The sequence below is a fragment of the Podarcis pityusensis genome, assembly GCF_964106645.2.
Source record: "Podarcis pityusensis genome assembly, chromosome: 2".
NCBI classification, from domain to species: domain Eukaryota; kingdom Metazoa; phylum Chordata; class Lepidosauria; order Squamata; family Lacertidae; genus Podarcis; species Podarcis pityusensis.
In genome coordinates this window covers 82,491,817-82,519,721 of record NC_138029.1, presented here as the reverse complement: position 1 = coordinate 82,519,721, position 27,905 = coordinate 82,491,817, and the positions used below count along the sequence as shown (strand labels likewise).

Sequence of the window (27,905 nt, the reverse complement as noted above, 5' to 3'; positions counted from 1 at the left end):
TCATCTAGAGAAAAGAATGACTGGAGACTGACAGGTAGCACAACGCAAAAAAGCTCAAATAGTATTTTATCTCAGCTTGGTGTCCTAACAACAAATGGATTCTCTGGACACCAATCCCTTGTCAGTGAATGTCAGCACTGGAAGAGTGGTCTTGATGCCTCGTATTGGTTACACTATAATTGCAATTATCATGGCAATATCTTGCACTTTATCAGTAATTCTGAATACAACTGTTATTGCAGTAACTATTAAGTACAGACAGCTTCGTCAGCCAATTAACTATTCCCTGGTCAATTTAGCCATAGCAGACCTTGGAGCAGCCTTGTTGGGAGGAACTCTGAATGTAGAAACAAATGCTGTTGGGTATTACAACCTGGGTAGAGTTGGCTGTGTCACCGAAGGCTTTTCTATGGCATTTTTTGGTGAGTACTTGTCTAAAACTGATTTGTTGTATCATAAGTTAGAAAGGAGCCAGACGCTAAAACGTTTAAAGTTAGCACAAGCAACTAAATTGTCTTTGCATGATAGGAAGAGCAACAGAGTTCTGTAAGACTCCTAGCTGTGCTAGCATTTCAACAATGCTGGTCTCTTATTTATTTTTCTCCCTATTGCAGCAAATATGCTTACAGTTTTAATATGTGTGTGTTTTAATATCATGCATATTTTTTTATCATGATCTTTTTAGCAGGTAGAGTTATGGCTTAAAAATAAAATTACATCTCTCTTAGTTTTGCATGGGTGCAAATCAGGGGGCGGAAATGGAGCAAATTGGACCTTTGTCTCTGACTTTGCTATCAGTAATGCAGTTAGGTAATTTTAAATAGTCTTTGGTGGTAATGTCACTTCCAAATGTGCTGCATTTGGGAGCCCTCCTGCTGATTCTCCTGTGGGGGTGCCCTGAACCTCTGCCCCAAAAAATTGCCTCTGTTTGCTATTCAATCAGTTGGCATTTAACTGTAGGGAGTTAAATAAGCCTCCATTGCTTCTCTCTGTGCACCACCTATCAAATAGAAATAGCTTTTGTCTTTACAGTATGTACCATGTGTATGGCAATTATTTTACAAACCATTTATTATGGAATAGTCTTGGAGTATTAACAACCTAGCGCTAGTGCTGCAGAAAAGGGGAGGGTTGTTGCTCCTTACTTTTCACTATGTGCTGCAGCAGCTGTAGGGCTGTGAATGTGTTGGCAAGTGCACCTCTTCAAGCCACCTCTGCTTCAGGATTGCTTTGCCTGTAGGTTTGTTTCCTCCTGTGTCCTCACTTCTCCTTTAATCAAGCCCTGTCTTCCCTCCATCTTTTAAAAATAACAACACTTAGAAATTATGCAGCGTTTCCCCTAAAAGCTCAAAGTCCTTTGCATACTGTCTTTCAGTACATTTTAAATGTGCTGAAGATAAAGACGATATATGATGAATTAGTTAAGGAATAAAAAACTCATAAAGTTTTATTTTTAAAAAATTATAACAGCCCTGTAAATCATGTCACATATTATTATCCAGAGGCATAGGAAGGGAGGGCAGGGGGAGGACCGCCCTGGGTGTCATACCTGAGGGGGGGTGACATTCGGCGCGCCACCCACCTGCAACTCCCAAGCCTACCCCAAGCCGTTGGGGGAAGGGGGGAGCTGCGCCACTTCGCCTTCATTTTGACAGCTCGGGGGAGGCTTGGGAGTTGCGGGCAGGCGACGCGCTTAATGTCACCCTCGGGTGCACCACCCGCCTGCAACTCCCAAGACTACCCCGAGCCGCCGATGGGTTGTAAAAAAAAATTCCGTACCAGGTACCACCTGACCTTGCTAGGTAAAGGTAAAGGGACCCCTGACCATTAGGTCCAGTCGTGACCGACCCTGGGGTTGTGGCGCTCATCTCGCTTTATTGGCTGAGGGAGCCGGCGTACAGCTTCTGGGTCATGTGGCCAGCACAACTAAGCCACTTCTGGTGAACCAGAGCAGCGCACGGAAACACCGTTTACCTTCCCGCCGGAGCAGTGCCTATTTATCTTTTTTTTTTTAATAAGATATTTATTAAGATTTTTTTAAATATTACAATAAAAAATGAAAAAGAAAAAGAAAATACAAAATAAAAATGATTAAAAACCACTCAATTTTTCCATTGCTTATTTTTCCTTAGCTTGTTTCCCGGACCTCCTCATACCTCCCTTTTTTGTATTCCAGTTCAGTTTGTTGGTTCAGCAAATCCTTACCCTCTTTATTTGTCCTAATCTTTGGTCTTAAAATAGTAACGTTAGATTTTTACCTCTTAACAATCCATTTTTCATATTCCCTTAAAGCATTACAGCTGGAAACCACTTAATTTCTATCCAACATCGTTCTAACATTCATTAATTTTACAATATTTCTGTAGATAATCTTTGAACTTCTTCCAATCTTCTTCCACCGACTCTTCTCCCTGGTCTCGGATTCTGCCAGTCATTTCTGCCAGTTCCATATAGTCCATCAACTTCATCTGCCATTCTTCCAGAGTGGGTAGATCTTGTGTCTTCCAATACTTTGCAATGAGTATTCTTGCTGCTGTTGTGGCATACATGAAAAAAGTTCTATCCTTCTTTGGCACCAATTGACCGACTATGCCTAGGAGAAAGGCCTCTGTTTTTTTCAAGAAGGTATATTTAAATACCTTTTTCAGTTCATTGTATATCATTTCCCAGAAAGCCTTAATCCTTGGGCACGTCCACCAAAGGTGAAAGAATGTACCTTCAGTTTCTTTACATTTCCAACATTTGTTATTGGGCAAATGATAAATTTTTGCAAGCTTGACTGGGGTCATGTACCACCTGTATATCATTTTCATAATATTCTCTCTTAAGGCATTACATGCCGTAAACTTCATACCTGTGGTCCATAACTGTTCCCAGTCAGCCATCATTATGTTATGTCCAACATCTTGTGCCCATTTAATCATAGCAGATTTCACCATTTCATCCTGAGTATTCCATTTCAACAGCAAGTTATACATCTTTGACAAAATCTTAGTTTTGGGTTCTGTTTCTAATTTTGATTTTTCCACCTGGAAGCCAATTTTCTTATCCAACTTATATGCCTCCATTATCTGATAATAATGAAGCCAATCTCGCACTTTGTTTTTTAATTTCTCAAAACTCTGCAATTTCAGTCTATCTCCGTCTTGTTCCAAAATTTCCCAATATTTCGGCCATTTGGCCTCCATATTGAGCTTTTTCAGAGCTTTTGCTTCCATCGGTGACAGCCACCTTGGAGTTTTATTTTCCAATAAGTCCTTGTATCTTATCCAGACATTAAACAATGCTTTCCTGACAATGTGATTTTTAAATGCTTTATGTGCTTTGACCTTATCATACCACAGATATGCATGCCATCTAAATACATTGTTGAACCCTTCTAGATCCAAAATGTCAGTGTTTTCAAGAAGCAACCATTCTTTCAACCAGCAAAAAGCTGCTAATTCATAGTAAAGTTTAAAGTCTGGCAGGGCAAATCCACCTCGTTCCTTTGCATCTGTTAATATTTTAAATTTTATTCTAGGCTTCTTGCCCTGCAAGACAAATTTAGAAATATCTCTCCGCCACCTCTTGAAACATTCCATTTTGTCCACAATTTGCAGTGTTTGAAACAAAAACAACATTCTAGGCAATACATTCATTTTTACCGCAGCAATACGGCCCAGCAGCGAAAGCTTCAAATTTGACCAAATTTCTAAATCTTTTTTCACTTCAGCCCAACATTTTTCATAATTGTCTTTAAATAAATTCCCATTTTTTGCTGTCATATTAATCCCCAAGTATTTAACTTTCTTAACCACTGTTAAACCTGTCTCATTCTGAAACCTCTCTCTCTCCATTGGTGTTAAATTTTTCTCTAAAACCTTGGTCTTTAACTTATTCAACTTAAATCCTGCAACTTGACCAAATTCTTGAATCAGTTCTAAAACTCTTTTGGTACTAGATTCTGGCTCCTGTAACGTCAATACTAAGTCATCTGCAAATGCTCTCAATTTGTACTGTTTGGCTCCGACCTGTATACCTTTAACCAACCGGTCCCTTCTAATCATGTTCAGCAGAACCTCCAGGACCGATATAAAAAGCAATGGGGAAATTGGGCAACCTTGTCTTGTCCCTTTTTCTATCCTAAATTCTTCCGTCACCACATTATTTACAATTAGTTTAGCCTTTTGTTCTGAATAAATTGCACTTATACCGTTTTCAAAACTTTGGCCTACCCCCATCCCCTGTAGGTTCTTCTTCATAAAACTCCAAGAGATATTGGCAAAAGCTTTCTCCGCGTCCACAAATATCAAAACTGCTTTAGTATTTATGTTCACTTCTAGTTTTTCCAAAATATCAATTATATTCCTCAAATTATCGGACAAGTGTCTTCCCGGGAGAAAGCCCGCTTGGTCTTTATGAATCTCTTCCATCAATACTTTTTTCAATCTCTTCGCCAAAATGTCTGCAAAAATTTTGTAATCCACATTAAGTAACGATATGGGGCGGTAGTTCTTAAGCTGAGTCTTTTCAGTCTCTGTCTTCGGTATAAGTGTAATGTACGCCTCTTTCCAAGACTCTGGTGCCCTTTTCCCTTCCAATATTTCATTGCAGACTTCCTTTAAAGGTTGTAATAACCACTCTTTCAAAGATCTATAATATCTAGAAGTCAGCCCATCCGGTCCTGGAGATTTGCCTAATTGCATGTTTTGAATGGCACCTTCTACTTCCTGTTCAGATATTTTATAGTTCAACATTAATTTACTTTCTTGGGAGATTTTTTGTAATCCATTTGTCTTCAGAAATTGGTCTATATCCATTTCTTTCTGTGGCCCTTGTGTATATAGTTGTTTAAAATACCTCTGGAAACAGTTTCTAATCTCAGTTGGGTTATGTATATTCTTTCCTTCCACTTCTAAATTTGTAATAGTATTTAATTTTTGTCTTTTTTTCATTTGCCAGGCCAGCAATTTCCCACATTTGTTAGCTGATTCAAATGTTTTTTGTCTCATTTGTTTAATTTTCCATTCTATTTCCTGATTCATCATTTCCATATATTGTACTTGATATAACTTTATTTCTCTCAAAATCTCCTGCGACTTTGGTTTTGCTCTCAATTTCTTTTCACTTTCTTTTATTTTCTCCAAAATTTTATCTTTCTTCTCATTTTGACTTCTCTTCTTTATTGCATTCTGTTGTATCAGAAACCCTCTCATGACAGCTTTACTTGCGTCCCAGATTACTCTTTTTTCTACATTAGTATTCATATTTATTTCAAAATAGTCTCTCAAGGTTTTTTGGGCCTTTTTATACACTTCTTCATCTCTAAATAGGGTGTCAGTCATCCTCCATCTGAAGGAGCCAGTTGATGTTAGTTTCAACTCCATCCTTACTGCATTATGGTCGGAGCAGGTTTTTGGGCAGATTTCCACTTTTTTTTATCTTTGGTGCCATTCCTCTAGTTACCCATATTTGGTCAATTCTAGTCCATGTCATCTTAGCTTCAGAAAAGAAGGTTCCCTCTCTTCCCAAGGGGTTCTTTGTTCTCCAAGTGTCCACTAAGTCAAAATTGTCTGTCATCTCGAAAAATGTTTTCGGTAGTCTACCATCCTTGGTAACTACCTGTCTTTGTGCCTTATCCATGTTTGTAGATACTACTCCATTCATATCCCCCATCAAAATCAAATTGTAATCCAAATAATCCAATAAAGTCTCATGCAACTTTTTAAAAAATTCAGATTTCCCCTCATTCGGTGCATAAATTCCTACTATCAAAAATTTCTCTCCTTGAACTTGAATTTCAATTGCCAAAAATCTTCCTTGGTCATCTTTGAAAATAAATTTCGGTGATAGTCTCTCCTTTGCATATATCACAACTCCTCTTTTTTTTACTTTGTCAGATGAGATAAACTCCTGTCCCAATCTCTTATTAATCAGTAGTTTCCCTTGTAACCTTGTTACATGTGTTTCTTGTAGACAAATCAAGTCCAATTGTTCCTTTTATTTATCTACTTGCACTTTGATGTGCTTTCGAACTGCTAGGTTGGCAGGACCTGGGACTGAGCAATGGGAGCTCACTCTGTCGCGGGGATTCAAACCGCCGACCTTCTGATTGGCAAGTCCTAGGCTCTGTGGTTTAACCCACAGCTCCACCCGCTATGCCTCTGTTATTATCCTCATGTTTCATGGGATGGGGGTTTTTGCTGAGGATAAAAATAGAGACCCCTGAGTGAGTCCATTGCTAAGATTTGATCCAGGGACTTCCTGGCTCATACTACATGCACTTAACAATGGCAAAACAAAGCAATGAAACATTCATAATCTAACTTAGGTTTAATTGACAAGACAACAGAATATGCTCAGGAAACATACATGTTCAAGCATACATGTTCACATTTTTACGTTAAATCTTTACTAATCAAGATACTGGCATGTTTTTAAAATGCTGCATTCCTTCTAAAAACATTTTCCTGAGATGAAATGTCATCTACTACACTATCAAAAATTCTATGCCCTTTGCCAAAGAACTCAGCTGAAATAATTGCCAACTTAGAAAGCACATATACTGTTAGTTGTTGCAATACCAAGGGCTATTGCTAAAAAATAAATAAAAAATCAAGGGTTTGTCAACATATAAAAGAGTTTTTTCACAATAGAGAAGCATTTCTTGAGAACAGTTGTGACAGAAATTTGGCTCCAGGCAAGCAAATCAAAAATAGCAGCTTCAGTGTGTTTCAGAAAAGAAATGGGTTTTTATAGTGATGCTCAAAATGTTTTTTTTAAAAAGCTCCTGACATGTGAAAGCATGAGGTGTCACTCTCTTGGATGGAAGTGCAGTGACCCAAACATGGGGAGGGAGTTGTTCTAACAAAGCATTTCTAAAGAGCCTATTTCTTCAGTGAAGATTATGAAATGAAGTTAGCCTTGTAAACTCCCTCTGAAAACAGAGGCATGATTCCCAAGCACTAGGGCTTCAGAATGAGGGCCCACCAAGGAATCTAACTCCCTGTTCTTTCTTAACCTTCTTTCATGGATGCACTGTGTACCAGCAAACCCCCAGAGGGCCAGGCACTCAAATGATGGCTAATAATAAGAATAATAATTTATTTATATGCCACCCATCTGCCTGGGTTACAAAGTGCAAAGGCTGGCAACCTTTTTCTGTTAAGGGTCACATTCCCGCGGTAGGTGGAGCCAGAATCTTTGATGTAGCACAGCAAGAGACAAACGTGTCCTGGATTAACCTATAGAGATCACCATTCTCCGGTTTTCACCATGGCTCTCTCATATTAGAATTGCCAATCCTATGCAGGTCTTTTCAGGTGTACGCTCCTCCAAGTTTTCTGGTGGCATGGTTTGGTTGTTTTTTTTCAGTTAAAGCACATGTAACACATGTAAAACTAATATAGCTACTATTCAAGAAAGCCAGAGAAGGAAATTCATTTCCTCTACATACACACACACACACACAGAGAGAGAGAGAGAGAGAGAGAGAGCGCGCAGAAATCTATCAATTTGCTCTTTCCCACCAAGCCATACAACCAGATTTACTTATTTATTAAAAATCAATTAAATAAATCATTTCCCCTTCCAATTGTTCAGAAACTACTTTGAAACGAAGGGGGAGGACCACTTTTAAAAACAAGGACAAAACTAGAGGGGGGGAAAGGGGGCAAGCCAGGAGAAATATAACAGGAAGGAACTCTAGTGGAATGGAAGAATGGGGCACCATCCAAGAATGAAGTTAGGGGCTTCACAGGATTGCCCACGTAAAGTCCAAGCCACTTCAACTGCATTCCCAAGCCACCAATCAGGTCCCATGCTGTTCCCAGGCCCTTTTGTATTGCTATTTTAAAAAGCTAAGCAGCAATTGAAGCTTCAGCTGTCCACCATAAATGGCATAATATTATAACATCAAGAATAGTTTCTTCCCATATAGTTCAGTAATGCTGCTACATTTGTTAATAGCTCTTGGTGTGCCCAAAATGCTTTGGGTGATGCATACCAAGTTTCTCTTTTGCCCGAGAATGCAAACTGAACAACCCTCACTTCCAAACCACTATTATGCACACGTACAGAATGGGAGAGGAGGCGAGAACCGTAGAAGCCAAACTACTTATTTATATAATGTTCCACAAAAGGCCCTTATATACTGTCCTCATATACTGTCCTCATACAGTGGTACCTCGGGTTAAGTACTTAATTCGTTTCAGAGGTCCGTTCTTAACCTAAAACTTTTCTTAACCTGAAGCACCACTTTTGCTAATGGGACCACCTCCTGCTGCTACTCCGCCGGAGCCCAATTTCTGTTCTCATCCTGAAGCAAAGTTCTTAACCTGAAGCACTATTTCTGGGTTAGCAGAGTCTGTAACTTGAAGCGTATGTAACCTGAAGCATATGTAACCTGAGGTACCACTGTATTAAAATCAGACATGTTGTCCTTCCCTCTCTTGTACTAAGCTGTCATTTACATTAGGGGTATATTGATCCCTGTGAAGCTTTCTAAAATCACCCACCCTCCACCACATAAAAAAGATTAATAATACAAGGTTGTCTCTGCAAATAGAAATGTGCAACTGACCCTAGTGGGCATCATTTGCACTTCTGCAATGTCGATCCTAGACAACTCCCCCCCCCCCCCATTTCATTTATTGCATTTATGTATATCCCACTGTTTCTCCCAAGGAGCTCAAAGTGGCGTACATTGTTTCCCCCATCCCCAATTAATCCTCACAACGGGTAGATTAGACTAAGAGGCAGTGACTGGTCCAAAGTCCCCCAGTGAGCTTCATGGCTGAGTGGGGGGTATGAACCTTGGTCTCCCACGTTTTAGTCCAACACTCTCACCACTGCACCACATTGGATTTCAATACAACACATTCTCTGTAGGGCTGTTCTTGACAACTATTAAAAGTCAGAGTGCTTTTCATCATATACTTTATTCTGAGTTTATTTCTAGGAGCTGGTTTGACAGAAAGCCCTATATTGCTTAGGCCAAGTGTATTATTCTTGACTATACCATCTGTCTTTGTGCCCGGTTTATACCAGTGTAGTGTTGTGTAGCATTGAGTTTGGAGTGGACAAGGTCATTGGGTGACTTGGGCCAGTCACAGTGGCCTACTTTACATTGTGGTAGTAAATCTGTGTTTAGGCCAGGTTTCCTCAACCTCGGCCCTCCAGATGTTTTGAGACTACAATTCCCATCATCCCTGACCACTGGTCCTGCTAGCTAGGGATCATGGGAGTTTTAAGCCAAAAACATATGGAGGGCCGCAGTTGAGGAAGCCTGGTTTAGGCTATGCCACTTTACATAGCTGGCGTTCTCCCAGATTCCGACACTGCCAGGGCTGAGCTGTATGCAGCTGTCAGAGCACAGGAATAGGGAGCCAGGATTGTGCAAAGGAGTCGGAGCGGGGAGCCCAAGCTAGGAGCCCAAGCCAAAGAACTCTTCCAAATGCCTCATAGCTAGGAAATCCATTGTTGCTCAGGCAGACAACCAGCTTAAACAGAAAATTCTTCTACACAGCTTCCTTTGTAGGAGTGCCCAATGGCCGGTTTGGGTAGATGAGACCAGTCTAAAGGCTTGAGAATATTTCATTGTTAGGAAGCTGCCCTAAACTGTAGTTCTTGCAGGGTGTCACACAGGGTAGCTGTACAGAGAAACAAAGTTATAACCATGGCTTCTCCATTTTGGGGCTGTATATTTTCAGCAGGGAGCCAGTTCTTATCCAAGCATTCAGGATGTAGAGCCCTGATCTTCCTGGTTTTGCATGGGGAGCCAATCTGAGTACAGCAGACCCCTGCTGCAGTCCCAAAGACTGGGATGGAGGAGGTTGCAGAAAACTTGGGGGGTGGAGAGAGACTAATAGGGTCATTCCTTCTCCCCCTCTGCTGCAATGATATTTAAGGGGTGGGAGTGGGGACAGAATGAGTGAATGGGGTTTCAATATAAAACAGGCATATAGGATGCCTGCAAACTGCCTATTTAGAGGGACCCAGCTCACTTTTAAATCCATACAGCATTTTATGTATATTACAACAAAACTACTTTTTTTCTCATCTATCCCCCACAATGCACATTTCCTTTTTATATGCACCCGGCATCCTTTCTTTAAAAAATCAATCTTCATTGCCATTTCTAAGCTTGCCACACTGTCTATGATGCAGTAATTAAAACGTGGCTCAGTATTCATGGGATGGCTTAACAAGACATTTTATAATCTCATCAGTTCTTTTACTTGCATCCCATTGTTCAGCCTAGGAGCTCAACTTCATATGGGCTGTCCTTAGAGAACTCTAATTTTTATAGCACTTACTGGTGAATGAAAATTGCACTGTTTTCAACACTTTTCTTCCTGGTGCATTAAGAGATGACAGTTGAACTGAGATGAAGTATCAATAAGAAATTACACTTTACTAGCTGCAGTTATTTGCTTGGAATACAAAGCTTTATATCTGACTAAGGAGTGAAGCCAGTATTTATCAATAAAATAAAAGTGGGCAAATAAAAACACTGAATGCAGCACAATTACAAATCTCTGAGGATAGTTTCCTAAAACTGGCATCTTGATAGGAACAATCCTAAAGTGCATGTAGCCTGTTTCACTCTGGCTAGCCAGATTTTCCCAGGAAGGTCAATAGCCAAACATGAAGGCAACAGCTCTGCTCTGATGTTTCTCCACTCCCTACCCCAGGAACTAGCATTTACTGGCCCATAGATGAGCCATCTTTAACAGTGTGAGGAAAATGTGCACTCTCCCATCTCTTCCTCTAGGAGGAGGAGTACCATATTTTGTTCAACCACAACTTGCTGTGTTATTTCAGCAGTGGAGGCTCGTTATTTAGGGTGAATGGATCACTGTCCCCAAAACCTCAGTCTGCCCTCAATCAGGCCCCACCTCTCTGTCTTCTTTCTTACACCAGGTTCCACTTACAAATTGATGCTCAATAAACAGGTGGTCTAGAAGTGACCACCATATTCCAATGTGAAGGTTCTTCATAACTCTGGGCAGGCATGCTTCCTGAATGAGCTTAGAAGCCCCCTTAGACCTTTCTGCTCAAGATGGAAAAGTCAGGGTGAAGGGGGCATGCGTGCACTCATTTAGTGAATGAAGCTGATATTATATACGAGTCTGCTTTAAAAGCAGGGGTGGGGAACTGGGTCCATCCAGAAGGCCAGATCCTTATCTCACCCACTCCATGCAGGCCAAGTTTGACAGATGTGGAGCTGGTCTTCTAAAATCAAAATGATGTTGGGTGACCTGTATCTCACCCCCACCCCATGGTATGAAATCAAACTGTACAAAAGCAAAGGCAAAGTACCATGCACAGTGATCTAACCAGTGGCTCTCTTCAAATATTCTGTTGTGTGTTGTATGAATGATGATGATGATGATGATGATGATGATGATGATGATGTTCTGAATGAAGTGGCAAGCTATTAAAGCAAGTGATCCCAAGTTCTACTCTTATGGGTGAGGGATAAAAGTTTTTCTCTTCCACTTTTTCCACACTATACAGAATTTTATAAACTTCCTTCATGTTCAAACTTAGCCTACCTCTTCTCTACACTAACAGAGCTCAAAATGTTTTAACCTTGCAGCGTTGAGAGTTTTCTGCTCCTTTTCTTGCTCTAGAACCTCCTTCTTCAGGTAGAGTGTTAGAACTGTACGCAGTATTCCAATGGGGTGGTACCATACATTTTTATATGGTAATATTCAACTCCTTTCCTAATAATCCTTCACACAGAATTTGACTTGTTCAGTGTTAATTTGTAATATGACAAATGACCAGACCCAATGGCTTTTAACGGATAGTTCTAGAATGTCATATTTTAAATTACTATAAAATTTTAAAACTGCTATAATTGTTTACCACCAGTATGCTCTTTGGAAAAATTGTTTTGGCCGTATTGCTAATTTATATTTGTTTTGCCAGAGTTTATACTACTTTTAGTTCTTCTCGTTTTGGCAAAACTTTCTCTTTTACAGATGCCCTTTTTGCCTTTTATAGCTTTCTGGACTCTGCTTGTTAAGCATACTTGTATCTTATTGGAATTAATACTACCTTTCTAAATTTGCTATATACATTTTATCTCTGTGTCTATATTAATGATTTTTAAATAACTACCAAGCTTGCTGAAGAAATCTAACTTCCCTGGCTCTCTCTTTTAACTAATCCACTTAACTTTGGAAGTGGGGCAACTCAGTTTAAAATTAAATGTGACTAAGCTGAATTTCCTGAATGTTGCATATATTAGCACTTGGTCTGTTTCTGAGTTCTGGTAACCCCTAAGTTAAATTACTTCAACATGCTATGCATGGGACTGCCTTTAAAGACAGCGGAATTCAGTGGCCAGGTTGTAACACCAATCCTGGCCCTATTCTCCTGTCTGCCAACTAGTTTCTGGGCCCAATTCAAAGTGCTGATAAAGCCTTAAATAGCTCAGGACCGCAATACGTCAAGGACTAACACGGACCCTACAATCATCATCTGAGGCCCTTCTTCATGTGCCCCCTCCACAAGAGGAATGTGGAATGGGTGTGGAATGCTTTGTGTGGAATGCTCTCCCCAGGGTGGCTTGCCTGGTGCCACATCTTTAGATGGCAGCCAAAAACATCCCTCTATAACCAGGCCTTTGTCCCTTTTCTATGGCCTTTTAGAAGTGAGAGAGGTTGGGAGATGTTTTCAATGTATTTTCTCCCTGGTTTTAATATACCTATGTGGCTTTTGTTTGCTTGCTTGCAAATTGCTTTGGGTTACCTTGGGTGAGATAAAGCAACGGACAAGTTTAATAAATAAGAAGTAGAAGAATCAGGGGATGATATTGGAGTGTGGAACCTGTGACCTTCCAAATGTTGCTTGACCCCAAACTCCCACTAGCACAAGTCAATGGCCAATGGTCAGGGGATGATTGGAGCTGTGGTACAACAGCACTTGGAGGGCCACACAGGTTCCCCATCCATGATCCAGGAGATACTAGTTGAAAGCAATGTTGTCACGGGAAGGAAGATTTCCTGTGAAGGATGTAATTCAAAGCTACAGCAGAATGTTGCAAATTCCTCATGCTGGCACCCTAGAAAGGTAAGGATTTGAATGCATCTAGGCTCTTCAGAAATTCAAAAGTACCAGTTGTGATACAGTTTGTGTAATATTCTTAATATTAAAAGGAATGAATAACATATTTTCACTTCAATTGCAGGCATTGTGGCTTTATGCACCATAGCAGTGATAGCTATAGACCGTGCGATTGTGATCGGCAAGCCTATGGGAACACTTACTTTTACCACCAGGAAAGCCATGATTGGAGTTGCTGCGTCCTGGGTCTGGTCTCTCGTTTGGAACACTCCCCCTCTTTTTGGTTGGGGAGGATACCAGATGGAAGGCGTCATGACCTCCTGTGCTCCAGACTGGTACAACAGTGACCCTATTAATGTTTCCTATATTGTCTGCTACTTTCTATTCTGCTTCACAATTCCGTTCGCTGCCATCTTGGTTTCCTATGGATATCTACTATGGACTCTGCGCCAGGTAGTGCTGCATTTCATATTATGTTTTGCTTAATTTGCTGACCTTAAAAGTGTTTTAGCACCATTAAAATAATTTCCAGAATTAAAATGTACTGACTCATTCAAAAGACAATCTGGCCCAAGGGCTTGAGCTACATTTTATTTTATTTTTTACTGGTAAACATCGGCTACTTTATGTTACATACTGTCATCAAACACAGGTGTCCTCTAGTGTTCATGCATTGGCAACCTCAAATGTGTATTACTGCAATGTGCTCTATGTGGAGCTATCCTTGCAGCTGGTGCATAATGTGGTAGTTGGGTTGCTTGTGGTGGCAAACCAGTGGCAACATATTACAACACCTTGTTTGTGGGATTTGCTCTGGGCTGCCAGTTTGCTACTGAAGCAAGCAAAGATTTGCCGAACAGAAACCCACACCACAGGTTAGCAGGGGAACTGGCTATGAGACAAAGGACTGCATTGCATTTGGAAGGTATTTTCAGTGCTAGTTCAAATTTTCAAAAGGTTGTAGGTTCAGTCTTCTGTGGCTTCAAGTAGGATGGGGAAAGGTTCCTGCCTGAGACCCTGGAGAGTCACTGCCAGTCCGTGTTGGCACTCCTCAGCTAGATGGAACAATGGTCTGACTTGGTATAAGGCAGCTTCTCACATTCCTGGCTTTGAAAAGTGTTTACAATTTGTTTTAAATTCACCCTCTTAACTAAACTCCAAAACAGATATTTCCCCTCACATTTATCAAGCAAACCTTCTGTGTATAACATATGAAGCACTTCTTTAATGTCTGCTCAGATGAAAAAACAAAAACAGGCCTACAAGGAATTTATCTGTCCATCACATGGCCACTTTCCGTGTAGTAATGGAGTTTGGTCTGTGCCTTTACTGCTTTCCTCGCTGCCACATTAGAGCTTTCAGGTCCAGACCCTGTAGCATTCCTGTACTGTATCTTGGCAAATTGCATTTCCTCTGGCGTGCCTTTTTCCATCGTATGCTATGTTTAAGGGAGAACTTTGGTCACTCTGGATTTCTCATTTCTTCCCTACCTCCTTATTTTCACTGCGCTTTCCAATCTTTGGCCTCCCAACCTTGTACTCACAGCTCCTCCTTTTCCCAGTTTTTGCAGCCAAATGTCTTTTAGGTGAACTCGTAAGACTACACAGCTACAAACATTTTGAGGCAGACAGACTGAATCAAGGGTATCCAATGTGCTACCCTCTAGATGCTGATGGACTTCAGCTCCTATCAGTCCCTGCCAGCTTGGCCAACAGTCAGAAATGATGGGAGTTGTAGTCTATAATGGCTGGAGGGGACCACGTTAACTATTCCTGTTCTAAGACATCATATCAGCTTAGACCATGGATGCCATTGTCACCTTTACATGTCAGATTGCCAGTATCCATACACTTGCTTCTGCATCCCTCAAGACCTGTTCAGACTGGATATTTGCAAATTAGCAGATTATTACAAAAGCCTCCTGTTCTCTCTTTCCCAAAATAAACTTGCACTGTAAAGGCTGACCTGAACTTCCTGCTGGCATGCAGAATAAAACATTCTTAAGCACTTCCACATGAACTGTCATCCTATTATTTTATGTGCAATGAAATGTAATTACACTGATGTATGTCCTATTTTTGATAGGTATTGAATGTGCTATTTTTAACTAGGTTGCTAAAGTTGGAGTAGCTCAACAAGGCTCAACAACGAAAGCGGAAGCTCAAGTGTCACGGATGGTGATAGTCATGGTGATGGCATTCTTGATCTGCTGGCTTCCTTACGCAACTTTTGCCCTGGTAGTTGTGGGTAATCCTCAAATCTACATTAATCCTATTATAGCCACCATTCCTATGTACCTGGCAAAAAGCAGCACGTTCTATAATCCAGTCATCTACATTTTTATGAACAAGCAGGTGAGTTTAAACTCAATATGATCTGTGGAGCATGAAAATCAAAGTATAAATATTGTATAGACTCAGCATCCATTGGGAGTCTTTAAAAAAAAAAAATCCACCACCCTGCGAATTTTACTTCCAAATCCCTCTGCTCCCTCTTCTGAACTACACTGCAAAACAAAATCCGCCACCCTGATCTTAACCCCCACCCTGCATGATATGTAGAGTATACTATACCACAAATCATCTATCTGCAGGTCTGGACTTTCCCAAGTAAATAAAATTGCTTACATTGCTTTTATATCTATTCAGGCATGCCAGCTTTCCTAGCAGGCTCACAGGGATGGCACACATTGCAAAAAGGGAAATGTTCTCTAACCAAGAATTTTGTATGTGCTTGACCTGCTTTTTAGGTTGCACAACAGATCAAATACACGTTGCTGTCTGTTCACTAGTCAGGAAGTAAATCAAGCAATACAAAACATTATTGTGCACAAAGAATATAGCATAATGCTCTGGTGGGTTTGTCCCAGGATTGCCTTAAAGCTGCCTGCTGTATGTGCAGAATTATTTTCTATGCTGCCACCTTGTGGCTAAATGAATTCTTATTATAATGATTTATCAAGGATTCGTTTTCTGCTTTCTTCATGCACTTGTTTCAGTAACAATTATATTAACATTCAGGATTTTTTGCCCAGTTACACAAAATAAGATCCTAATCTATTATAGCATTAAAAAAATGCCTTTGAAACTTTCATCAGTGCATAAAAATAGTATGAATTGCTTAATGTGCTGATATTAATAAATAAAAAACTCAACAGAGCTAGGAAGCACTAAGCCCATTGAATACAATGGTCTTAAGCATGCCTAACTCTGTGCTGGATTTAGACTTAAATATAATTTTAATAGTAAATGAGTCTTTTGACATACAGACATACATACATACATACATACGTACTTAAAGAAATACTTATTGCTTAGAAATTTATGTCATAGCATACATAATAATATGTTGTCTTTAGAGCAGTGGTCATTTTGGGGATCATTGACTCCTTTGAGAATCTGATGAAAGCTATGGAACCCCCTCACTAGAAAAATGCATATAAATATAGGCACAAAATTTTGCATACAATTTGTTTTATGGCATGGGGGGGGGGGGAGCTTTCTTTTTTGCAGCCATTTAATGGACCCCTATGAAGCCACAGGTGGAAAAAACCCTACTTTAGAGAAAGAGGGGAAATACCCTATTGTGGCTGTTAATATACAGGACGAATCTGTTTTCTAAACTGCTGGCATGCAAAAACTATGTGTTAAATCCCAAATCAATTTTGCTTTTTGTTCTGATTTGTTTTTAAAATTTGTGGTTTTCTCTTCCCGCCTCCGCCCCCATAAATCAATTCCCTCTTCTGAACCTTTCCTTCATCCTTTTTGTCTCAATGCCCCCTGTCCTTATCTCAGAGGCAGATTTTGGCCAGCACAGCTGTTTCCGCTGCACTGGGCGCTGACCCTCCATGCCTCAGGCTGCTGTTTAAGGCCTAGGAGCAGGACTGGGGATTTCACAGTGGCAACGGTTGTAACATACCAAACATACTGGGCTTTATCCAATGCTGTGCCAGTGGGGTTCCATTCTCTCTTCTCCCCCCCCCCCAAAAAAAATCTGCTTCAGAGGGTTCCCCCCATCCCTCCAGAGCTGATATTTGAGGATGCAAGGGGAGGAGCGGCAGAAAGGAACAGGGAAAGAAGAGGACATTTAATTATGCACATGGCAGCCCCTTCTACCCGTAGAGCTGCAATGGTGGATACAGTCTTTACGTGTCTCACAGCAGTACACACACACAAATACATATATATGTGTTGTGTATATGAATGATGTATAATCAAATGTGGCATGAGCCAAAAGTAAATTTGTACTTTTCCTTTCCAGTTCCGCGATTGTCTCGTTAGGTGTCTCCTGTGTGGAAAAAATCCATGTGCTTCCAATCAAGCGGATGAAACTGATCTAGAAGTTTCTACTGTTGCCCCTGCTTCCTCTTCAAGATGCGGCAAAGTTTCTCCACAGTAGAACACAATTCAATATATGTATTTTTATTGACTTACAGTAGAGTGCTCGGCATGTTTCCTCAGAAGTAAGTCCCACTAGGTTTAGTGAGGCTTACTCCTCTATATGTGTGTTTTAGCACTGGAGCTTTTGTTATCCTCTTTTTCTTTCTTTTCCATTTATTGTCTAATGCAAAATCTGACAACTCTTTCTTGGCCTTTGAGTCTTTTTGTGAAAGGTGGTTTTATGGTGTATAAAACATCCTGCAAATAATCACTGTGTTTGATAGTGTTGCTCCTACTAGTATTTATTAATATATTTAATATCTCATTTACACTTTAAGGCACCTGAGGTAGCATCCAGCGGTTAAAAATAAAATTGGAAAAAATAACAATAAAATACAAATACAGCATTAAGACTCTACAGCAGTTAAATGTTAAAAAGCAACAATCAAGAACAAACACAAATGAAATGCAAGCATAAATCAAATGCAAATTAGGAATCAAATCAAATGCAAACAGTAAAAGCCCATAGGGCATGAGAGAAACAATTAATTGAAGTTCAAAAGAATAAAGTTGTTCTAAGTCGCTGGTAGAAAACAATGAGAAGGAGCAAGACGATACAGATGGCCACATCCCACTAGCTGGGAATAGACTGCAGCATGTACTGCAATGATTTCAAAAGGTCCTATAAATATCAATTTATCAGCAGTTGTATCTTCTGTCCTCCAGTCCCTGTATACTGGAGAGATAAGAATGTAAGATGAGCCTGCTTGATCAAGCCATTGACCCATCTAGGTCTGCATCGTGTTCTCACAGAGGTCAACCAGATGCCTATGGGAAGCCTTCAAGCTAGACTTGAGCACAACAGCACTCTCCCTTCTTTTTAGTTTTTGAGGCTTAGGGCCATGAAAGTAGGCATGGAAAGTTATGCTTTTGCAGCAGATCCATCTGCTGTTAAAATGATCAGCAACAGATAACAGATGAAATTGTGGGTGGTTTTCTCCTTAAGGTCATGTAGAATTAGGTGCACGTTTTAGATAGATTCACAATACATTTGTAGACAGATCCTATACTCTAACCCTCATCTTTGTGGACTGCAAACCACCACCATTCAGCTTAAGCAGCAATTATGCTTAGAAATAAACTTCTATTGACATGAATGATATCCTTTTTCCTAAGCTTAAATGCTGCATGGGGAGCAGTAACAAGGAACAAAGGATCCACTAGAGGCCACATATGACCTCCAGGCCTGAAGGTCCCCATCTGCACTACAGAGAGGCAACCATTTGAAAACATCAGAAGTATAATGTCCCAATCAAAGGAATAGTCCCGCTCTAGCCCGCCTTGGTCAAACCACACCTAGAGTACTGTATCCAGTGCTGGGCAATTTAAGGATACTGACAAGCTGGAACGTGTACAGAGAAGGGGGACAAAGATGATCAAGGGTCTGGAAACCAAGCCTTATGAGGAACAGATGAGGGAGTTGAGTATGTTTAGCCTGGAAAAGAGGAGACTGAGAAAATATATGATAGCCATTTTCAAATATCAAAAGGGCTGTCACATGGAAGATGGAGCAAGCTTGTTTTCTCCTGCTCTGGAGGCTAGGACTTAAACCAAGGGATTAAAGTTACAAGAAAGGAGGTTTCAATTAAACATCAGGAATAACTTTCTGACAGTAAGAGCTGTTTGACAGTGGAACAGACTCCCATGAGAGATTCTCCTTCCCTGGAGAATTTTAAGCAGAGGTTGGATGGCCATCTGTCATGTATTATCTACATGAGATTCCTGCATTAGAAGGGGTTAGACTAGATGTCTCTCAGGGTCCCTTCCTACTCTACCATTCTATGATTCTATGTTAGGACATGTCTGAATCAGCATAGTATTAGGCATGCAGATCTGCTCCTGGTGTTCAGGCCGCTGAGTACAAAGATCCCTGAGTGATGAACAAGTACTGTGGCAAATGGCGTTTTTTAATTGCCCACGGAACATCCTGGATTCCATCTCCAGGTAGGGCAGAGAAAGAACCCTGCCTTCCTGGATCTCCACTGCCGGTCAATGTGGACAATACTGAGATAGATGGACCAATGGTGTCTGACTCACTATTATATGTACCTACAAGACAGCAGTTTTATACACACTTATTTGGAGGTCCAAGAGGATCCGGCTGGAAGTACACAGCTTAAGCTTCAACGTATTATTACATGCCGTCGGCATGGCAACAGTTGTGAGGCAGTCTATTATCTGCGCTCAGCCAGTAATCCCTCTTCAGCGGGAGCTTTCTTCTGTGCTGAGGAAGAGGTCCTATGAGGTTGGGGAGAGGGAGAAAGGCAAGAGCAGAAAGAACACCTGGGAGGCAAACACAACAATGCCCTACGTTTCAAACGGTGAGCTACAGATACTGGCACTGATCTGAGAGAAAAAGAAGAGTAGGAGGTCTTTCCGAAATTATGTGGAAGGGATATTTCCACCAGAGGTGTATTTAAACTCCCTTGCGCCCTTGGCAGGGAGCTGTATAGGTGCCCCCTGTCCCTTGCGCTCTTTGGCAAGGACAAATATTGGCATTCCTGTGTCCCTTGTGCCCTTGCAGAGGAGCCTGTGTGCCACACCCAGCCACCCAGAGCAGCAGAGGAGTGGCCCAGGGAGTGTGAAGACAGGCTCCTAACCACTCCAAGCCAGAGTGGGGAGGGACAATTTTTGCACACTGTAGTGGGGAGTTCCCCGGGCTCAACACACACCCCGGGCCTGTATCCTTGGTGGGGGGCCAACCTATCCAACACAAATGATCTCCTCTATTGACATGAAATCATATAATTGCTTTTGTTCAGACTTCTACACTTTTCATCTTTTCCCTCTTGCGTTTTCCTCCCCGGTTATGCTTATTAGTTCTTTCTAGCTCACAGAACCATAAAGACAATGCACCAAGAATGCTCCAGTGTAACCCCTTAACATCTGGAAGTTTGGTTTGGTTTTTTCCTGGTTCCAGCTTCTCATGTGCAGGCTACCCAGGTTGCAGTCCTGAGGTGCCATTTTGACCAGACTTCTATGAACTCTCCACACACTGCTCAGCTTCTCATATTGAATCTGGCACACAAACACACCCCATCAATCTCCAGTCGTGTACTATGGCATATCAAATCCGCCGAGTTTCTCTTTATTTCTGTTTCCCGCCCACCGAGGAGCGCAGGGCGCGCTGCTCTACCATTTTCCTATCTCTGTGCTTTAAATGAGGCGAGTATGCTGTCAGAGCCGTCGAACTGGCAGGCCAAGGGCGGAAGGAGCGGCTGCGGCAGCTGCGGCTGCTTAAGGGAGGCAAAGCGGTGACGCAACGGCCCATCCCGTGACCGCTCGGCCTATGGCGTCTTCCCAGCTCCGACTTCCTGGGTGACAGAGGAGGGGCGGGGCTGGAGCAGGACAGAGAGAGAGACCTCTGAGCGTTCGGATCCGGGACGGTGGGGCGAAGCGAAGCCATGGTTTATATTTCGAACGGTGAGGGGCAGAGATTCCGCGGTGGGGAGGAAACCTTTATTATGGGGTGGGAGTGGGGCACAGCATGGGCGTAGCCATGATTTATTTTAGGGGGGCAGCCTTTATGTTGGGGAGGGTTAGAACAGAGTTATCTGCAGCACAGTTGGTTAGTTAAGTATTTTTATTTATTTTCTTGATTTAGGGAAGCAGCTGCCCCCCACCCCGGCTACGCCCATGGGGCAGAGGAAAATTTATGCCTGACCCTCTTTTTCTGCTCCTTTTGTATGTGGAGGTGGTGTAGATCGAGGCCACTACACAAGATCACGCTTTCTGCAACCTGGTAGATCCGGGAGGCTGCCAGTAGTGTTTTCATAGTTGCTGAATAAACTTACATAATTCCTGCTGTTGCTGTCTGTGGAAAGATGCACTGAAAGGGTTGTCATGTTCGTATGACAGGGCTTGAGGTTGTTTTTCAAAGGGTAACTCCGAAAGAGCCCGGGCGAATGGCTTCGTGCGGATTAAAAGCCTGTTTTATTTTTCAAAAGCGGGATAATTAAAAAGCCTTTTGGGCACCTTGAAGTCATTACTCAGATGCACAAAGAATTGTCTTGGTCTGTAAATCACCGATAAGGTTGGAAACAGGAATATGATTATCATTGCAGGTGTCAACCCAGTACATACCTCTTCTGATAAATTCTGGCTCATGACCAATACAGTTTTAACTAGATTTCGATTCATATTTTTAATTGCTTGGTTTGCCATCTCAAACCATTCTACTGCCTCCTAATTTGGACTGTCACCCCAGAAGAAAGAAATTGTTTATATGCCTTAATTTACAAATTTGGGGTGGAATTACTTTTGGCTCTTCATGTTAGCAGTAGGTGATAATCTTGAACTCTGTTGAAGTAAGCATAGGATTAAGCTGTACAAATAGCATTTCAGAGTAACTATTTGATTGCTCTACCTAATGTGCGTTGGTTCTCTGAACCTTGACTATTGCTCAGCAAATTAGAACTCAACCCTATACGTTCTTAAAGAATAGTATACTTGACTTAAATGGTCATTGATTTGCGTTCTCAGTGCTGACACTAGCAGGTAATTGTGGTTTGATTAGTTCTTTTAGGGAATGGGAGAAATCTAATAACAATTATAAAAAGCCTAATGATTAAAATACCTGCAGAAGTCCTTGCTAGTTTGCATTTCCCCTCTTTCACAGACAGCACTGAAATGTAAGCTTACAGCCTTTAGCAGTCTGATTAAAAACAAACAAAACATTTCTATCAAGGGCAGAGAGGTGGGATCATATTTCCCCACCCTGGTTTACTGAGTTTTCACTCTAGTTGTGAAGGAAGGTATTTTTCTTTTTCTGCTGCTATCCAAGTAGGCTGACGGTGGAATGATGGAGCAATCTGTCCCTCCTCCACCAGCCGCCTTACTGGATTTCTTGAAATTCCTGGTCACCTGTTGTTAAGTACAAGACTGGGTTAGCACTAGAAGAATTAAAAAAATTAAGCATTGATTGGCTGGAGAACTAGTGTGTCTTGTCTGTAGTTTGTAGTAACAAAAATGTGCAGTAGTACAGAATCTAGGGCGGCTATGCTGTGTTCATTTTTAGGGGTAAGATTTCTGACCCGTACATAACTTCTTAAATACATAGGACTAAGCTATAAGAGAGCTTTTGGGTGGAAAGATTTGCTAGTACAGTACTGTACTGATGGTTGTTGCTCCAGATGGGTTGAACATTGGAAACATAGCAACTATGATGCAAGAAACTAGCATTGTTAGGTGGGGGTGGGAGATGTTTCCACTTGATTTGTTACACATTAATGTGTGTTGCAGGATGGACGAGTAAACTTAGATTTGAACAAAGAGAAATTTGCAGTTGGGCCCATATCTCCAGTTACAACTATTTTAAGTGACTATTTTTATGTCAAGTGAAATGTTACTTCCAGTAAACCAGGGGTGGGAAATTCTCCGAGTTTTGTTGGTCTCTTAACTGTCGTCAACCCCTGACTAGTCATTAAAGATGATGGGAGTCACAGTATAGCAACATCTGGAGGACCACAGATTCTCCACTCTTGTAGTAAAGTATGTTAGGGAAGCATATAACAACTGGTAAAGTACATTCCTTGGCCAGGTTCCCAGGCTTTATATTTTTCAAACAGTAAGTCCCCATGCCACATGATTAAAGGGAAATAATACTGATTTGTGTTTTAACTTCTAAAATATCAATTTTTGTGAATAATACTGCTTTCTTCTTCATAATGATGTATACATTGTTATTTTGAGATGATATTTATTATTATTATTATTATTATTATTATTAATTACAGGTCAAGTGTTGGATAGCCGGAGTCGGGCTCCATGGAGCTTGTCATTTATAACTGACTTCTTTTGGGGAATAGCAGACTTCGTAGTTATGTTGTAAGTAGAATTGTTCTCTTAATCTAAATCTTAAATTGTGCAACTTGCCTTCAGAACCATCTGGGACTAGCCTTATGGCAGGATAGATAGATAGATAGATAGAGTTATTATAGGATGCACTTAACAGTCAATTGAACACCAAGCAAAGCTTTTCTTCAGTAAAATAGACCTAGATTTAAATCTCTCATTGTGAAGAGCAGTATGCATCTGATAATAAATTCTTTAGATCGTCCCTTCTTTTAGAGTCGTGAGATGACAATACTCCACAAAGCAAGAAAGAAAAAGAAATGATTGATTAAAATTAAACTGATCAGTGCACAGGAAACTTAATAACATGAGATGCTTGTGACATCTGAAAAAAGGAAACCAGCATTCTAGGCTTCTGGGGACACCCTGAATAATATTTTGATGTCTCATAAAGGCTATTTAAAATAAGTCCTGACTCAAGTTTAGATTTTGTCAGTCTTCCATTCAATTGACAAATGTTGGACCGGGAGAGAGAGAGAGGTATATATAGATATTCTCTTCAGAAGATATATATATCTCTTCAGAGATATATATATTCTCTTCAGAAGTAAAGATAGAAAAAATATTTGTAGAAAGGCAATTTTGCTGTTCATTTAAACTTAATACTACTACTGAACTGCTTAACCCTGCTGCTTATTTGTGGCACTGGATTAATGGGAATCTTTTGTCATTTCAGTTTCCAGAGCATTATTCACCCAGACTTGACAAGGAGAGGCTACACATCTTCCTCCTCTTCAAGATACGATGATGGAAGGGGGTACTGCTTTTTCATTTTAATTTAGGGTGGGAAACTTGTTGCACTCCCAATGTTTTTGGATTCCCATATCCCATCAGCCTAACCAAACAGGCAGTCAATTTAGATGGTACACAAAATACTACTATCTTATTAAAAAGTCAGGTTGTTATGTGTGTGTTTTACTGAAAGAAACAAAAAATTATGTACAAACAATATGTGACAGATTATATGGAAGCAGAAGATATTTAGGCCTGATTCACACACATCCCCAGTATTTAGATCTTGCACATGGTGAAGAACAGGAGCAAGGGGCTCAAGTAGAATCCCTATTGTGAGTTTGAGCCTGAAAATCCATTTACAAGTAAGCTGTCACCAGATAGCCATCATCACATAGGATCATATGATGTGAGGCCCACTTGTGTCAGCCTTGCTCTATGCTGAAAGTCTGTGCATAGCCCAACTGGATGCAAAACTACATGTAGAGACCATATGTGAGCCCCACCCTAACTTCAGTTATTAAAATCTTCCAAATTTAGTTCAGAATGAGAGATGCTGCATTTACTTCAAGCTTAGCTGGCCATCCTTGTAAAGATGCCTCACATTATAAAGGTATAAAGCAGAGCTTTCAAAACTCTGTCACAACACGTTAGTATTACCATGTGTAGGTGTGCCATGTGAGCGCTCCCTGCGCTCGTCCAAGGGCTGGAAAGGGGTTAGTTTAACCCAGTGCTTTTTTCTGGGGGGACGAAGGGGTACGCATAGCCCTAAACATTTTGTGAATCTTTCTTCTTTTGTCCATTTACTGTATTTATTTTTCCTGATTTGAACTATAAAATGGTGATTTTCTTGAGTCAAAATGAGAGTACCCCTAAACATTTTTTAAGGAAAAAAAAGGACTGGTTTAACCTCTGGTTTGCTAGTAAAACTGAATTACTGTCTCATGAAATGATTCATGTCTAAAAAGTGTGTCACCAACATGAAAAGTTTGGAAAGCTCTGGTATAAAGGTATCTCATCTGTTGATAAGGAATCTTGCATTTTGGGGAGCCTAAGAAAGGAAAATTTATTTTACCAATCTTAGAAACCCATAATCTGCTACATCTGAAGGTGCTTCTCTGATGGGATTTCTTGCCAGGTGTTTTCTCTTCACATTTTGCTTTTGTTTGTTTTAGGCCTCCAGGGATTCCTCGTCGTAGAATGGGTCGAATAAACCACTTTGGAGGAGGTCCAAGTCCTCCACCAATGGCTGGAGGTGGATGAGGAAGGTAACCTATGATCTGTCATTTTTTGGATTCTGAATTAAAAAATGAACTTTAGTTTGGCTTAGGAACAGCTCATGATTTTTTCTTTTGCAAAATCAAAGAGGGGAAAAATCTAGTAATTGGTGGCTGTAAAACTAAATAATTTTATAGTTTTAAGTGCATATAGGGGAGGTGGGTGAGCTTTAGATTTTGCCCTGTTCCTCCTCCTGCCCACTATTCAGAAAGGAAAGGTGTCTGCTCTACATGCTTTGACATTAGGCAAAGATCTGCGAAGGGGAAAACCAGTGTTCCCCTTTTTTTAGTACTGTACTTGGTTTGGGATGTAATCTTAATCCCATTTACCTGGGAGCAAGCCCCACTGAATTAAATAGAACTTACTTCAGAGTAGTGTTGTTAGATTTGTGCTGTGTCCAGACCTATAGTGTCCTAATATTTTGAATACTTAGAGGATTTCAGTAAGAGAGGTTGAGAGATAAGGAGCTGCATAATGTATCAAGGGGATATAAACTGACCATCAGTAATATACAAGTGGGACCTGCAACAAAATGTTGCATTGTGAAGTGCTCCTGATCAGGCTTCTTGGTAGCTATGCTCTCTTCTCTGCCTTATGTTCCCCCTTGGCTTTTCATTTATTTCCCCCATAGACATGATCTGTGGCAACTATGTTCAGCCCTCATTGGGCTATTTTCTAATTTATAAACAATCTAAGCTTTTTGCACTTCTGCAAACCTAGAAGTGTGGATGATACCATTTTTTTGTTGTTACATAAGGAACAGCACTCTGATAATGAGTGACCTTTCTGCATCCTAAGAATATGCTGGAGCACATTGCCAGGACAATGACAAACTCCTTCCTGGCTGTTATTCTTCTTTTTTAGCACGTTAAACATCATTTATTTTGGATTTCCATGGTTAGAGATCACAGCTTCCACACTGAACTTAAATTATTCAGCACATGTCAATTTTTGGTCCAGCTCCAACAGAAACTTATTTGTAGAGAGCCAGCTACTTCAGTAAAAAATCTCTGCAATTAGAATCCGTCATTAGAATCCATCCTTATACTGTACAGAAATTCTTTGTATTGAGGATAATTATGTTTTATGCTTTGTGTTAAATAATGTTTACTTAAAAGAAATATACTTGTATTGATATCTTACTGTAAATGTATCATACTTTGTTTAATAGCCAGGATTTTAAAAGCTACTTAAGACTCAAGTAAATCTAATGTGATTTTAGATTTCCTTTATTTTCTTTGACTGCCCCATACTACATGACAAACCATGTTCAACATTTTTCTGGGTTCAAAAGCAGTTTTGTCAGGTTTGGTGGAGGTTGCCGCCTGAAGAAAAACAAATGTGATGACCTCATAAGCTCCTGGTGCAAATTTCATTGTTTGTAATGTATGCAATGTATGCAATTGCAACATAGCCAGAAAACTAATCAGTATTTTCTTCTTCTTAGGTAAATGCCTCTTTTGAGAGGCAGACAACTGGACACACATTTGCAACACTGAAATGACCTCCTGGCGGATGGACCAAATGGGTCTGAGTGTTGTGTGTGTGTCTAAATCATTCACTGCTCTGTGGATTAGCAGAACAATGAAGTTGTGCTGGGAATTCCGACTTCCAGGATCCAGTGTAACTGAAATGCAGTTCTATTAAATTAAATGCACCTGTTTAATGTCTGTTTTAAGCCTTTTTGTATAGTTTGTGGAAATTTTGTTGTAGCTGTAAAGTTATAAGAAATAAATATAGCTTTGCAAAAGACTGGCTTGGAATAATTTTATTTTTAAAAAACTGTTCTAAAGGTTCACAAATCATGCCTATGACAAAACCTTTTTTAAAGGTTGACTTCAGAATACATGAATTGAGGAAAAGGGTAGAATCAGATTCACAACCCCACGCATATCTAAAAACTGCATTTCCTGTGAAACCACTACTTATGAATGGCAATAACTCATCCTCGCTGGATTGTGCGGCCCCTAAACTAGTTGTGATTTGCTCCATCGCTACTGTCTTTAACTGAAATTAATAGAGCTTATGGTGAAATTTAAGAATTGATTTAAAGATTTAAATTTTTATTCTTTCATATGATACATAGTTAATCTTCAAGTAACTTCCAGTGCCATAGAATATCACTTGTGGAAGTCCATAGTTTAGCAGTAGAGCACCTCATTTGTTCTACCATATTCAATCCCGGGCATCTCCAGGAGGGCTGTCTGGGGAAGTTGCTAGCCTTTTCCCAGCCTAGTGTCCTTTCTTTTGGATCCCACTCCCACCAGCCCCAACCATAGTAGTCCAGAGCATATGGGGGGTGCCAGAGGTTGGGTGGAGAAGGCTGTTGTAACCGATACTGAACCACAGTGGTACCTCTACTTGCGTTCACCTCTGATTCTTCGGGATACGTATGTGGCAAACCCGGAAGTATTTTTCTGGGTTTTGTCCCGCATGCATGTGCAGAAGTGCTCTACGCACCATGTGCAGAAGCGCTCTACATGCATGCATGCGCAGAAGCGCTAAACCGCACCATGCACAAAAGCGGCACCTCCGGTTGCGAAT

General features: G+C 40.7%; 2 protein-coding genes across 3 annotated transcripts; both read left to right on the top strand.

Moving 5' to 3' along the window:
* Positions 1-94: 94 nt before the first annotated feature.
* LOC308472181 (parapinopsin-like) lies at positions 95-17,641 on the top strand (the record flags this gene model as incomplete). Its single annotated transcript, XM_080996827.1, has 4 exons — positions 95-422; positions 13,184-13,512; positions 15,171-15,413; positions 17,320-17,641. 4 exons carry the CDS (start codon positions 95-97, stop codon positions 17,455-17,457), a joined length of 1,038 nt encoding a protein of 345 aa, XP_080852953.1. The 3' UTR covers positions 17,458-17,641.
* A 1,991-nt stretch (positions 17,642-19,632) lies between these two features.
* On the top strand, positions 19,633-27,113 carry SELENOK (selenoprotein K). Of its 2 annotated transcripts, none has more exons than XM_080996862.1 (5): positions 19,633-19,819; positions 23,234-23,324; positions 24,028-24,108; positions 25,259-25,351; positions 26,809-27,113. In XM_080996862.1, exons 1-4 carry the CDS (start codon positions 19,648-19,650, stop codon positions 25,344-25,346), a joined length of 432 nt encoding a protein of 143 aa, XP_080852988.1. In that variant the 5' UTR covers positions 19,633-19,647; the 3' UTR covers positions 25,347-25,351; positions 26,809-27,113. The 2 variants fall into 2 exon arrangements, with proteins under 2 accessions (XP_080852988.1, XP_080852989.1); XM_080996863.1 differs by lacking the exon at positions 19,633-19,819 and adding an exon at positions 20,754-20,921.
* The last annotated feature ends 792 nt before the right edge of the window (positions 27,114-27,905 follow it).

Bases quoted from the DNA above. Each gene is read 5' to 3' on its own strand.
- SELENOK (XM_080996862.1), top strand. From the start codon at position 19,648: ATGGCAACAGTTGTGAGGCAGTCTATTATCTGCGCTCAGCCAGTAATC. The intron at 19,820-23,233 runs GTGAGCTACAGA...TATTAATTACAG, and splicing joins AATGCCCTACGTTTCAAACG to GTCAAGTGTTGGATAGCCGG. The intron at 24,109-25,258 runs GTACTGCTTTTT...TGTTTGTTTTAG, and splicing joins AGATACGATGATGGAAGGGG to GCCTCCAGGGATTCCTCGTC.